The 14,541-nt window shown below is 38.8% G+C and overlaps 1 protein-coding gene across 5 annotated transcripts in view; it reads left to right on the top strand.

Moving 5' to 3' along the window:
* The window catches only part of NME7 (NME/NM23 family member 7), a 94,206-nt gene that overhangs the window by 24,004 nt on the left and 55,661 nt on the right, over window positions 1–14,541 (top strand). For all 5 annotated transcript variants that reach the window (XM_030476330.1, XM_030476328.1, XM_030476329.1 and 2 more), the window contains exons 4-7: window positions 3,662–3,772; window positions 7,457–7,507; window positions 9,820–10,027; window positions 13,292–13,397. In XM_030476330.1, the coding sequence (XP_030332190.1) occupies window positions 3,662–3,772; window positions 7,457–7,507; window positions 9,820–10,027; window positions 13,292–13,397 (476 nt within the window). The remainder of the gene's footprint in view (window positions 1–3,661; window positions 3,773–7,456; window positions 7,508–9,819; window positions 10,028–13,291; window positions 13,398–14,541) is intronic.

Here is a 14,541-nt window from a genome sequence, read left to right as displayed (position 1 = left end):
AATTTATGACATGTCAGCTGTTTGGAAAACACTTTAGGAATGTCGGCTGAAAGATAACATAGATATGCAAGTGGTGTTACATATTCAGAATAGCCCAAAGGAACATAGTGAAAGGTGTCTTAAACAGGCAAGGGATTCTCAAAATCCAATTTCTTCACAGAAGCTTTCACTGGGTAAACAGGGTTATATTAAAAGGGTCCTTGGGCAAAAGAGTTGCATATGAGGTATTTACCCTTTTGGCCTTTTCTCAGCAGGTTTTACAGCAATTATTAGTTAAATAGGTACGATAAAATTTCTGCAATACTTGATAATTCCTAAAATAATCTGTAGTTGGAATTCTATTAATAATTTTAAGGATGTTCTACACGGCAGAATGTTTCCCTGTCTTTTTCTTGCCTTTGTGCTGTACAGGACCATCAGCAGTTTAATCTGGGTTTGGAAATACTTTCTTTAGTCACTGAATTTGTATGTAGGCAGGCTCAGCAAAGGCTTTGAGGGAAACTGAGGAGTATATATAAAAAATCTTGAATGTTTTGAATTAGGGACCTTTGGTTTTGTAAACAAAGCACATGAATGTGACATGAGGTACAAAATAGATGTGTAAAAAGAGGCTGGATTTGCACAGGCCCTTTCTAGAATTAGGCTAACATTATTAAGATAGTTCTATCAAGTTCCAATTTCTACACCTACTTTTCTTTAGTCTTGGGTCAGTTTTTAAATACAGCCATATTTGAGCGTTTTGTCTTCCCTGCTTCCCTCCCTGCGTATCATAAGGAAACCGTCACAAACAGTGACTAAAATGATTAAGGAAGTCTGTGCTTACTTACAGTGTACCACAAAAGGAATCACTGGCATGGGACAGGAATTTCTGTTTCTGTAGCCTTTCTTTGTGATCCTGGGTGGTTGTAACCTGAGGTAAACATTTGTCTGACTAGTGCATCCTGTCTGAGTAGACTGGAGTCAGTTAATATCACTGGTTTTGAAAATGGTGTTAGAAAGCTTATGTCTCAACCAAAAATAGTTGAATTCTTTTTTAATTGAGATATGTTATTCTTAGGTTTCTTGTCATTGACATAATCAGTGTTTCTTCCCCTACAAGACATAAGCTGCTGTATATGCAACAGTCCTATTATTAGAAATAAGTAGATCTCAAAAGCATAGCCACAGCATGCTTTGTGCATCGTTCCTTTGATCACTTCCCATCTTCTGTTGTTTTCAGTACTCGTTGCAGTACAGTCATGCAGTCTCTCTGAAAATTTAAGTAAATGAGCTGAATTTTCATTCTTTCCTCTTTGTTCCTAGACATAAAGCTGTTTCAAAATGTACTTTGCAGACTGCATCATGTTAAACCAGAAGAAACGTATTCCTCATTAAAACTAAAAATAGAGCACATGAATCAAAATCCAATCTCAGAAACAGTCTTTAACATCCTGAATTATACTTTTTTTACCTTGCATACCTCTGAGAAGCTCACACTGAAATGTTAAAGTTTATATTATCAGTGTTAGAGAAAAGGTGTTATAGGAGTTGCTAATTGCAGTTTGCCTTAATGACTTCTAGGTGAATTGCTTCATAATGCAATATTTTATTACATATTGCTAGGAATTAGATTTACTAGAATGCTTGAAATAGAAAAGTAAGGGACAATTTATTTCTAGCATTAGCAGTCTGTCTCAAATAGCCTGTGTAATAACATAGAGTCAAAAAAATATTCCTCAAGGAAATGCAAATGGCACTAGAGATCTTGTTCAGTGATTTGCTCCTTACTGTTCATGGTAAACAACAGAGTTAAGAACCTCTTATGCCAGGATGCAGGTCATGCATCGTGTGACCAGGTGCCATCAGTCAAGCTCACAGCTGCTCCCCCTCATGTGCCTTGATGCATGTGGTGCACCCTGTCATATGATAAATATCACAAAGTGAAGCGGAGCTGTGAAATCCTTGGGAAAGAGATGAACAGGCTATGGGCCACAGGCTGCATGAAGTGTGCTGGTGAACTGTGTTGAACATCGGCTAGAGGTCAGCCTTTCCTAATCTGAAGATGGGGCTAAACCAACTTTAGTTTGCACTGCAATGGAGTGAAGCATAGGCTTGGTTGACTACTGTCATGCAGTTTATCCTTAGTCCTTCAGTCTTTTGGTGTTGTATTTCCCAATGGATCTGGGCCTAAGCTGGTCTGTGTATATGAGCTTCCTGGTGCTTGAGGAAATCTCTGTTTCTGAGCTCTGAAGATCATCTATGTCTCCCCCTTAGTTTCAGATGAAATGTCACATATGTTCAAATCTTCCTCATTACATTCTCTGGTCCTAACACCTCCCTTCCTTTAGATTTGCTGTGGAATAGTCTATCTGTTCTCAAAGCATCTGTCAATCTGGGGTCACTTACCGTTCAAGGTAAATGTTGTGGAAGTTCATCCATCTCCTGCCATCTGAGCGTATTTGCATTGGCTAGAATATATTACTGCTAACCTAAAGGCAGCTTTCCATTGCTATGCTGGTATATAAAATGAGAAATTTGCAATTATTTTGCCTTTCATCTAGGGAAATACTGCAATGAAAAATTCTGTCTCGGATAGCCTTCATTATTTGTAACAGTGTAAAAGATGGAAAGAGCTCTTTAGGATTCTCGAAGACGTGGAGTTTCTGAGATACAGGGTTGAATAAATCTGTTGATTTGTAAGCTGAGCACATTTGAAGCTGACTCACCACAAAATGAGTGCAAATAGGAGATGCCATTTAACAGACCTTCTTTTTGTGCTTGTTATTTTTGATTAATAATATGTTTAATGCCGATGGTGTATGCGGTGCTATGCAAAGTGCGCTAATAAAACCGTCCTGGCCTTGGGGATGTATAGTGTAAAAAGATAATTATCGAGAAGACAGGATGTACTTGGAAACAAAGATGTGGGGGAGAGTGTAGAAATTTTTTGATTGGTCTCCCTTAGAATATAGCTGTCAGTCAGTATAAGAGACGTAATACCTCCTCTGCCAACCTTTTGTTGTGTCTATTAACAATGTCAGCTATTTGGCATGCAGATTGTATACCATTAAGTGTTTGGACTGTACCAAGAACATTAAGACCTTCTTTTCAGTGAGGCCTCCAAATATTTTAAAAGTAGTAATAAAACAATCATTGCACTTTGATTTTTTTCAAGAGACACAGGTTTAAGTAGTATTTTTAAATAGGGAATTTTAACACCTTCATTTTTATGTAGATAATGATTGAAATTAGGGGAAAAGGGAACTGAGCAAGGGTAGGGAGACATTAACAAAACAGTTATGTTCTAACCCAGAGCCATGACTGAGGAGCTGTAGGGATATACACTAGCTAAGGAAGAAGTGGTCAGATTGTATGCTCTGAGAGGGAAGGGAGAAGTCAGTGAATAAAGACTACTGGAACTCTCTGGGCTGACGTGAGTTAGAAAGCTGAGGAAATTGTAATGTGCAAAGCTCGTTCTTGTCAAAATAATGTCTTGTGCAGGCATTCAAGAACAGCGTGGAAATTGATGAGACACTGGGACTGGGGTGTTCGACTGTGGCAGAATTTCTGTCTTTGATGTGATGTTTTTTTGTCTGGATATAAACACAACATGCACAGCAAATGCTCTAAGGAAAGTAATGTTGGCTGCATCGCTCTACTTTTCTTTTTGTTTTTCTCCCAGAACGCTGGCTTTGATTAAACCTGATGCAGTGCCCAAGATTGGAGAATTAATTGATATCATTATTAATGCAGGATTTACAATAACTAAAGCCAAAATGATGGTGCTTTCAAGGTAAGGATTTTTTAAGGTTAGCTCTATTGTATCTAAATGGTATTTTTGCAGATAAGAACATTCTCTGAAGCTATTCTCTGTTGTTCCTCACATCAAATCCATTCCAATGGATTACAGAGGGGAGACTCATCAGTTTCATAATCATGTAGGTTTCTGAAAGCATGTAGAGGATTAAGCTAAGAGTTAAAAAGTTCTGTGCAAAAGAGCCTGGTGTGATCAAATGTGTAATGTCTCTGTATGAATCCAAAGTGACTGCCATAGTTTTAGCAATTCAGCAGTGTTTATTGACATGTCTGTATGTTCTCCCCTTATGGCTTCCTGATACAAACCATACTGCTGATTATAATTGGGTTGACTTTAAAATAGCATTGGTTTGTTTGCTCTCAGTAAACCCATTAACTTAATTTGTGCTCTCAGACCCAAACTTGTTTGGTTTTTTTTTATCACTGTGAGTCTCAGGCAAAGAAAGTGATCTTCTGATGTTTCTGCAAGATTGGACACATTTTACATCTTCCTAATCCCCCCTAACCTTCGCTATTCTCCCATTATCAAATTGAGCCACAGGATTTCAAAAAAAAGGCATGCTGCAGAGGAAAGTAAACATTTAATTTACCCTAGACAACTTCCCCAAAGTTACTGCATTATTTCTTCATTGCTCCTTTGCCAAGCCTGTTCGTATACAAGTTGTCTATGAAAAGAAAAGCTGTCTGTTCTACATAATACCATGTTCATGTGTTCTTATGGTTTATGGATGAGGTCAGGAACAATTTTCTCCTACCTCAAAATCTTTTTGGCTTTCCGAAATGCTGATAAAACAACTGTGTGACTTCCACCTCTTGTCTCCGCATTCATCTGCTGCAGCGTTTGATGATACTGGTCCCAGATCCTCCCTCAAACAACTCCAGTTCTGGAGGTCAGTCAGGTTTCTAATGCTGATTTACAATTGACAGTGGCTTTCAAGGCAGCATTTTTCGCTTGCTCTCCTGCAGTCTGAGAGATTTGATCCTGAACTGTTGTGTTGGGTGATTCTTTGTTTCAGCATCTGTCTGAGAACTTGAAGAACTGCCGAGCCAAGTCATGTGCTTTAGAGTTGACTCACTGAAGAGAAATAACTTTGAGATCTGAACTTTTATTGCCTATTGCTATATAAAAATTTCTGCTTGTCTTGTATAATTGAAAACAATTATTAAAAAGCACAAGAGTGGGTTGTGCTAGATATACTTAAAAAAAAAGTCTTGATTATTTGTGGTTTCTCTGCTTACTATATACTCTGTTCCTTGGGACTGTGCCATGTTAAAATGATAGAACTATGGCTTTGCCAAAGTCTTAAACCTTTAGATCTCTGCAGGCATGCTTGTTCAAACCAGTGTCATCATCTTCTGCTTTCTTTGAATGGATTATTACTGACATTTGTTTTACAATCACTGTTAAGTAGATTCATGCCTTCTGTAAAAATTGTAGCCAAGATATGAAAGTGAGGGCAGGCACTTGCTTTGATAGGTCAGCTTTCTAGTCTCTTCACGTAATCATATGTCAGTTCAGTCTATTATTCCCAGATGAACACTGTTTTCCATTCTTTAAAAGCAGAGAACTAATGAGAGAGATGAAATGAAAAGGAACTAAGTTATACAGCACAACTGCATTTTTATATTTATTACAATAGGAATTCTTAACTGAGTAGTAGAGCTCAATTTGTTTCAGAAATAGATCCCTCAAATATTTCTTCACGTTCAGAAATGATGATACGTAATCTGTTTGCATACCTCTTTCATATTTGCTGTCCAAAATTATTTGGTGGATTAGTTTCAGAAGTGGGTTTTCTGGCGAAATAGTGAATTCTAAGCAAAAACTTCAGGTTATTTGCAGATTGTAGGTTTGAAGCTTGAGATTGCAGGAGTTTCTGTGACTAGCATAATTTTTAAATCATGTTTCTGCCTTAGTTATGAAATTAAAGGAAAGCATATTAGCTGTATGGTCAATGGAAATCTTCTGAATTTGGAATGGCTCATACTTACTCTGAACTGAAAGCACCAAGCCAGGAATTATTCAGTTCCAGTGAGCAGGTGGTCATTTCGATAAAAAAGCTGGAGGAAGCTGTGACTGTTCAAATATTTGTCAAGGTTAGGAAAATTAAAGTCTCCTTAAGTTTTGTTTAAGGTTATTTCTTTCCTCTGGCAATATTTGGCTTAAGTCTGGACTGCTAATGAGAGAGAGATGTGAAAAGTTCCATTGCAGCTGACAGAACTGTGCCTTTGTTCATACTTGGAATCTGTTATTTGAAAAACCTTCAGGTAATTTCTTCCAGTCAAGACAGCTGCTTAAAGTGAGCAAAATCAGGGAGACCAGAAAAAAATCAAAACACTGTTTCTGCAGGTAAAAACAGTTTTCCAAGTGGGAATCTTTTACTCTCCCTGCAGCTCTGCTTTGATTGTGAACTTTATATCCAGAATAGGGGTGAGCAGTTTTGCTTTCTTTCACCTGTCAATTGTCCTGAAGAGCTTGTCCTTCTCCACAAATTCCAGCTTCAGAAAGTGGTACACACCAGGATATGGAGCAAGCCAAGTCTGAGCCTGCACTTCTGAAGTGAAATTTTGAAGCTGCAAAATAACATCTTTAGACTTGAAAACTTCCATGGATTTTTCTGTTGGTTGCCATGCAGAAAAAGTGCCGTAAGCAAGGGTTAAGTATGAGAGGCAGTTGGAGAAAAAGCAGGGAAGAGAGTAGGTTGGCTAGCTGCAGGGGATGGTGGAGTGAAATGGTGTGCCCACCTGTGGATGGATCTTGGGTCTGCACCGTGGTCCGTGAAACTTGTGTAGTTGGGTAGCTGAGCCCAGTGCTGCTAGCAGCATGGCTGTGGCAATGCAGAACTTGAAGAGGGCCACCACCCTGTCTGAAAAGGTAGCTTTTTTTCTTCCGGTACCTGAGTAAAGGTTAAGTAACAGCTGTCGTACAGACATATGCCTGATGGCCTTTATTTGCCTGGCAATGTAAGGAGTCAACTCATTTCAGAAACCCCATTGCTTTGGGGGAAAGCACTGTGTAGTAACTGTAGTGTTCCCTCAGGGAAAGTGCAAGACCAAATTGAGTTTTCAAGTGGGAAAGTGTGAGAGAAAGCAAGTTTTAATCTGAAGGGCATTGTGCTGCTGATGTGACTTTTAACATTTGAGGATTCTGAATAGAAATCAGGTTATGCAATATTTTGTAATGCACCAGAATAATCAAACACTAGCCTTGATAAGGAAATAAGTTCTAATGAAGCAGTTAAATATTTATGCTTTAAAACCAAACTTCATTAACCAACGTATACACTCAAACTGAGATGAGAGATGAAAACGATGTAACAGTGAATGGCTTGGCAAGGTGACTCTGCTGCATTTATTTCTCAAACAGAAAGTGGGGACCATCAGTGACCTTGAAAGTCTATGCTATGGGCTTCAGTAATTACTTCCTTCCCAGAGCAGGAGCATAAGGAGGAGTCAGCTACAAGTTACACCTGTAGTCACACAAAACATGACAGAAAATTAAATGTAGTTTCTGTTATTGATCATGAACATCCCACAAACTGTCCAGCTGGGGAAGACATTGCCTATGGAAACATGTTAATGAATGATAGTTTGTGTTTTTCAGTCGTGTTTATATATATAAATGTGTGTGTGTGTATATACCTGTATATGTCTTTTTCAGAAAAGAAGCAGCTGATTTCTACGTAGACCATCAATCAAAACCTTTTTATAAGTAGGTATATCAGTTTCATCTTGACATGTATTAAGCTTATTTAATGAATGCACAGGATTCATTTACCATATTTGGTAGTGCAGGACCATGGGAAAATCAGAACTTTCCTTAGTCGAGTAGAGCCCTTTGCAAAGCATGCACCCTGTTCATCTTCCTCCAGGGACAGATCCTTATTTCAGCTATCCGGGGTTTTAACTCACACTCTTTACAGTCTGATAATATCAGGGCAATGTCTTTGGTCTCCCAGAAGTGAAAATGCTCCTAGCAGGGCAAAACTTCAAAGCCAAGGGAAGGAGCATCTTCAGGATCAGGGTGGAGCTTACAGGTAATGAGAATTAGGGGGAACACTTAGCTGTGAGAATTGATTTGGTAGCAAGTACCCCAAATTGTAAGTAACTGAAAGGATAGTGCATGGGTAGTTGTTTGCTGTACTGCTACCCTTGGACAAAATGTCAAACTTCCGTGGTGCTAGACTGCCCCACCTACCATGAAAAACCCTAGTCTTGTCGTAACTGACCAGACTGATACCTATGACCCAGAGATTGTGCCATTTCTACTTTACCTGAAGGTGCCAACAAACAGCTACTTTCCTCCCTCTGGATTTGGCAGTCTGCCTCTTCTAGGAAGAGCTGGTTTCAGTACTGTCATGAGGTGTTTGAGTATCAGGATCTGCCAGCTGCTCTCCTGCAACAGCAGTTGATTTATTGTGGGTCCAAACTCAAGCTCTTCATGGACACATGGCCCCAGGCTATGTCTGACCATGTTGGAGATCAGAGGAGGATTTAGAATTGCCTTTTCTTTTTTTTTTTTTTTTTGCTGAGTAAGCCTGCTTGAATATGTTGGTAAATAAGCAAGAATTTTGCCTGGAGTGTTATTTCACAGATGTCTATTTATGCTAATGGTGATTATCTGAGAAACTGTAGCCTTTGTGCACTGTCTCCCATCCTACAGTCCTGTTGGCTACATCTTCTGTGTAGGATTTTTCTCTAAATTACAAACAAATAGTTATAAAGCATTACAAATCAAACAGGGCAAGAATCTTCAAGGCAGCGAAATGTAAAACCTCTGACTCATTTGTATTTAGCATTGCATTACTTGTCTTTAAATCAGATTTAGTTTGCAAGTTCACTAGTCAATGTTAGTCTTGTGAGTAGTAAGGAAATAGCAATTCTACTTGTTTGGAAAAGAATGTCATATTAAAGAATTCAATTTTAAACATTTATTTAATATTCGGGATCAGTCTGAACCATGAGCAGTGTTGTAGAAATTGCTTCTGTATCCTAAACAAGCAGTCTCTGATCAATAAAACCTGAGTCCCAATAGCTTATCCCTGTGTAGTTTCTTTATTTTTATGTAACCTTTTATAGTTTTAATATCATTCCTTTAGCAAAGAATAGTAGGATTTCTCTTTTCTTTTTGCCCATTGATCATTGCATAAATGATTATTAGGAAGAAGATAGTTGGAGAAGCATACACATCCACAATTATAATTGTGGAAAGCTCTTTTTTTTGAGAAAGTAGTACAAAAAACATTGAGCCAACTTTCTCCTTTGTTGATTCTGTCCAGACACAGTGAAAAGGCAGGCTTGGTGGTATGCATGTTTTGTAAAAATATAGAATTATAGTTATGGTGGGGGTTTTTTAATAGAATGTTTGGGTTTCCAATTTTGGGTGGCTGTTTTCAATGTGAGGTGGTCAGGACAGAAGATTGGCTGCTCCTGACAATCTCTTCTCCTTACTCAGGTTCATCCCATTAAAGTCAGTTGACTTCTGCTTATGCCGGGATGTGATAACTGCAGTTAAGTCTCTTCTTCCCCACAAACTTTCTGAACCTTGTTTCTCCCTTTTCTCCCATTTCGGATTTTGGCTGGGCAACATCTGTGGGAGAGATCCATGGGGATCCACTTCAGCAGTGCTGAAGTTGTGTTAGTGGGAAACACACAGGTCATGTGTGAGAATCCTGAAATCCTGCTGTGCAGAAGAGACATGCTTAGGAATTGTTCCTATCAGGCAAATGGTTAGCAAGGTCTCTTTCTAGTACCAGTCTTTTAAAAATTCTTTTGAAATCGAACATGCTGCACAGTAGCTTGAGTGAGTTTGTATTATTTGATTCTTTTTCTACAACCATAATAAGAAGGGAGTGTCTTCACATGACCTAGTCCAATTTCCTCCTCAAAGCAGAGCCAACTTTGAGGTTAGATCAAGTTGCTTAAGGCCTTGCTGAGTTGAGTTCTGAGCATTTCCACTGGATCATATGTTTTTGTGGTTTTAGTTTGTAGCATGGATCACCATGTGCTGTTTCCATTTTACAGTGAGCTTCTTCACTTCATAACGAGTGGTCCCATTGTTGCTATGGAAATCTTAGGAGATGATGCAGTTTGTAAATGGAAAACATTACTGGGGCCAGCAAACTCTGCAGCGGCACAGACTGATGCACCAGAGAGCATTAGAGGGAACTTTGGACATACTGGCCTAAGAAATGCAGCTCATGGCCCAGATTCAGTTGCTTCAGCTGCTCAAGTAAGTTTTTGACTGTTTGTTGAGCGAGGTTTACTTTTACTTTATCTGGTAACAGCTGGGTCAGGAATTCCTCTTTTTTTTTCCCCACTTGAGTTCAGAACTAGTTTAGATATTTTTCACAGATCCTTTTTAGCATGGAAAAATAAACTGTCTGAAAAGAAACATCTTGTTTATCTCTTTCACAAAGGGGTACCTTGGGCACTTTGATCGGGAGAGCATGCTAGTCATTTTTAATGTCTGCTGGACATCACAAACGTTGAGTTACTTGCATAGTCTGAATTATCTACCTATAGCCTACTTGGTCACAAAAAGAAAGGGATTAAACAAAATTGTTTGTGCCATCCTGTGTTGCGCTTATCTGTTCTCCTCCATAGTCCTCTGTAGATCTGTGCAGCTTACTTTCCTCTGCTGTTATTGTTCAGAATGAATAATTATGAAAATAGGCCACTTTATACTGCTTTGTGTTTTCAAAGGTAGTACAGTGGGCTTGGCTTTGAGTGGTTCAGTCCTATTTTGCTTTGTTTGCAAGTGTGTGTTTCCTTAGTGCTAAGAAAAAGCCCTGGGACTGGGTGATAGATATTACCAGCATTTCTACAGAATTGAGGTGACTATCTGTGTGTCTTGTTGTGGGGTAGATATGCTGATAAATGTTGGCAAGAATAAAGTTATCTTATGATTGATTGGTATTGTGCTGTGGTATCCTATCTCTAGACCAGCGGTGAAAAGATGTCAGTTGTTGCTTTCTTGATCCCAGTCTTTCTTCTATTAAAATTGGAACAGCTGCAGTAGCACAACTTGAAAGAGACCTGCTGTGGAATACCTAATAAGCTGCCAGCTACTATATACTAGAAAATATACTTAGAGATTATGTCCTGTGGTGAGGGAAGAGTTGGTTAGCTTCTGTGTGGCATAGCAAAGTGTGGGCCATTTCTGCTGGCCAAGCACTCATCTTGCATATCTGCACCGTGCTTGGGCTGCTGGATCCTCTCCATGTGCCTCTGGTTTTGACAAGAAATCATATGCTGCACCTGAAGTGCTTTTTCTGCTGGCAGACTTGATGAAGATGGTACAGAGTCGGAAGGAGTTCGGATGAAATTGATCCTTTCTGATGAAGGAAAGTTATAGTCAGAAAATCCTTTGTAGTTCTGATTAAATAGCTAGATGTCTTCATATATAAGGGTGAAAGTTTTTCTTTGTTCCTGTGTACTGCTGTGCCAGCTGTGCCAGCTTTTGAACTGATAGTGTAGGAAAGAGTATCTATTAGCATAAAATTTTGATTAGAAGCATAAGTGCTTTGGCTTACGTTTGTTGTTGTTTTTGCATTCCCTTATTTTTGAAATGCTATTTGAAGGCCCCATTCATGCACAGCATTTTTATGACTGGGATTATTTTGCTGAACTTTTGCAGGTGTGTGCATCTTTGTGGCATTACTGATACCAATCTTCAGTAAATCAACCAAAATTGTGCCCTCTGTGCCTATTTTATTTTAGTAGGCCCAGTATTCTATGGATGTATAGCAGTTGCCATGGAAACTAGTTGGCTGCAGCTTGCTGAAGCTTTGCTGAAAGAAAGGAATATAAGATACAGGGACCTAAACAGACTCTTCTGAAGGAAAACTGGTCTCAGCCACACTTAATGAATGCATTGTAAACTGAACAGTTAGAGTGGAAGACTGCATTGTTGTTTTTGTGGCTAAATGACATATGAAAGTATGCCTCTGGTATACTCTAAGCTGGTGACTCTCAGCAGGCCAAATTTTGGAGTTTCTTTACATCAAAAGTAAAGGGAAAGGAAAAGAATTTTCTTTTTAAGGCTCCACTTGCTTATAGTTTGTCACTTCATCATCTTAGTGCTTCAGCATTGTTTAGTTATTTTCCTTTGATTATGCTTTTAATGGATAAAACGAAGTGTTGAATATTGGAAATATTTTGCTACCTTTTCCTGGATCCTTCTTTTAGAATAAACATTAGTTAGCAGAGTGGGACAAAGTCTTTGAAGCATGCAGCATTTTATCAGTGGAAGGATGTAGGAAATGAACCCTTTTGTCTCAGATGTGCCCAATTAAAATGTGGATTATTTGCTAGGAGAAAAGTGAAAATTTTTTCCCCTTCTGTTGAAAGATCCATTCGTTTGAATTGTGTAATTGTTTTCAAGTAAGGATTACAGGAATTGTCAGAGCGTCATGAGCTGAAGACTGGCAGATAGCTAAGTCTATTCCATCTGATTTGAGCTAGGAAATTAAATGAGACAATTTCAGGAAATGGTCTTTAGGACTGCTACTGTTACACAGGAAAAAAGTCAAATAGATTTGGTAATAGTATTTCCAGGATATTATTATTTCCCTTAAATAGAAATTTATCAATCAACTCTTACTGAATTTGACCAATAGGTGTGAAATGGAATCTGCATTCTGAGCATTTGACTAATCTTAATTGGCAGATTGTGTAACATATGTGAATAAATGGTATGGAAAAAGTGTAAAGCTGGCAGTAAACAGTGGAAAAAAATATCACTGAGGAAAGAAACCTGGCTGTCAAGCTCACTCCAGTATGGTCTAAGACCCAAGCTCTATGATATCTGAATAGTGATGGTGGGAAGAAAAGAAGTGATTGGAGGCAAAGAGGTTCATCCCAAAATCAGAGCAGTTGAGTTCATCAGCTCAAATTCAGTAAGATTAAAAAAAAAAAATAAAAAATAGTGTCACTAAGGCACGAGGAATGAGTCAACAATTTTAGTTGTTCAAGACAAAATGAAAGAATATAAACAAATGGGATAGAGCTCAGCTTTGTATATGGAAAGAAAACATACTGAACAATGGATGGTCATTGCATACTTGGTCATGTAATGGAAAAGATGATGTGAAAAGAGGGAAGATAAAATATGTGTATATGGGAGTGGATTTGGGAAAGATACTGAGGAAAGAGAGAGAAAATTTAGAAAACTGGGAACACCTTTCCCAAATGATTGTGGCTGTGGCAGCAACAGCATTTTGGATGTTCTGAATGGAAATGGATTGTGTTGCAGTGGAAAGAAAGACATTGCAAGAAAAATTCGAGTCATGTTTTTATGATTGTAGCCATGGTGCCAGAGAGGGAAAGATGTATTTGAGAGAATATTATAGGGAAAAAGTATTTGTAGTGCAAAAATCTATAATTAAGATTTATCTTCAGTGACTGTGGATACTTCAGATGTTGTTACTTATGATAAAGGCTGATGTATGCAGCTAGATCAATCTAAAATGTATTCGATTACAATTCTTTTCAGGAGCTGGAGTTGTTCTTTCCCTCCAGTGGAGGTCGTGGACCAGTCAACAGTGCAAAATTCACAAACTGTACTTGTTGCATTATTAAGCCTCATGCAGTTAATGAAGGTAAGCAATGCAGATAGAGGATGGGAAAGCAATCTGTGCTTCGTTGTATCCATGATCATTCCTGTGCCCCTTTTTTTGGGAGAATGAAACTGCAAGAGCACAGGGTATATTTCATAGTACATGGAAAAGTATGCAGATAGGTTGTCTTTCATATACCTTTAGTACTTCTGCAGTTCAGTTCCATGAAGAGTGGGTCACGTGCTTTCCATGTGGATATTTGTTAATTTCAGAATAAGAAGAGAGAGGTGAAAAAAAGGAGGATAAAAGTATGAGATTTGATGAACGTTAATGTGACAGCTTACCATGTCCGTGCTCCTTTCTACCCATCACACTCATCTGCTGGAGGTTAGCATCCTCAAGACAGACTGAAAGCAGGACACCTGGCCATATTGCAGGGCCTCCCACTCAGGCAGTAACACACTACATTGAAACTACTTGCAAAGGGAGATTTGTACTGATATGAATCTTGTTGTGCTGGAGGCAGTGAGGATGGAAAGTAGAAAAGGCTTGTTTATTCTATAAAACTGAGTCAGAGACTTAAAGTATTTGTTGGTCTCCATGATGCTTGCTGTGCTGGCGAATGCCCTGTGAGCTCACCACAGGAGTATTGGAAATGTTACCATACAAAAGCAATCACGCTTTGTGTCCTGTACTTAGATACAGGAGCATGTGTAGGAGCAGTGAGTGCAGTAAAATATTTTGGCTTTGGTACTGCAGCAGTATTTTTGAGTGTAGAATAAATGTTGCCATGTGAGAACGTTGAGATTTTTCTTAGATGCAGAGCACACTGCAACAGTTTAATCACTTCTCTGCGGATAGCTAACATGGAAACAGCAGAAGTGGCCGTAGCAGTTTCCAGGCCTTTCACACCTCAAGTGGGATGTCTGGAGAGCTTGCTGAAAAAAACATGGCTTTCATGAGAAAGAGTCTCGCGCTCACTGCTGATAATATGCCTGTTATCTGTTGGAGGCCTTGCATGGTATCTGCTACTGATAAGTCTTCCGTGCAGCAAAGACGGAGCGATGTTCCTTTTACAGAAATATGGGCAGCAGCTGGGACTATGATCTTACCTAGCTAAATGTTTGCAGAGGACACTTTTCCATGGCAGGGTTGTTAGGGTCCTTAATTTGATTGTGAAAATAGC

The sequence above is a fragment of the Strigops habroptila genome, chromosome 2 (genome assembly GCF_004027225.2).
Source record: "Strigops habroptila isolate Jane chromosome 2, bStrHab1.2.pri, whole genome shotgun sequence".
Lineage (NCBI taxonomy): Eukaryota > Metazoa > Chordata > Aves > Psittaciformes > Psittacidae > Strigops > Strigops habroptila.
Note: the sequence above shows the minus strand (reverse complement) of the source record. Positions and strands in the feature narration are given on the sequence as shown.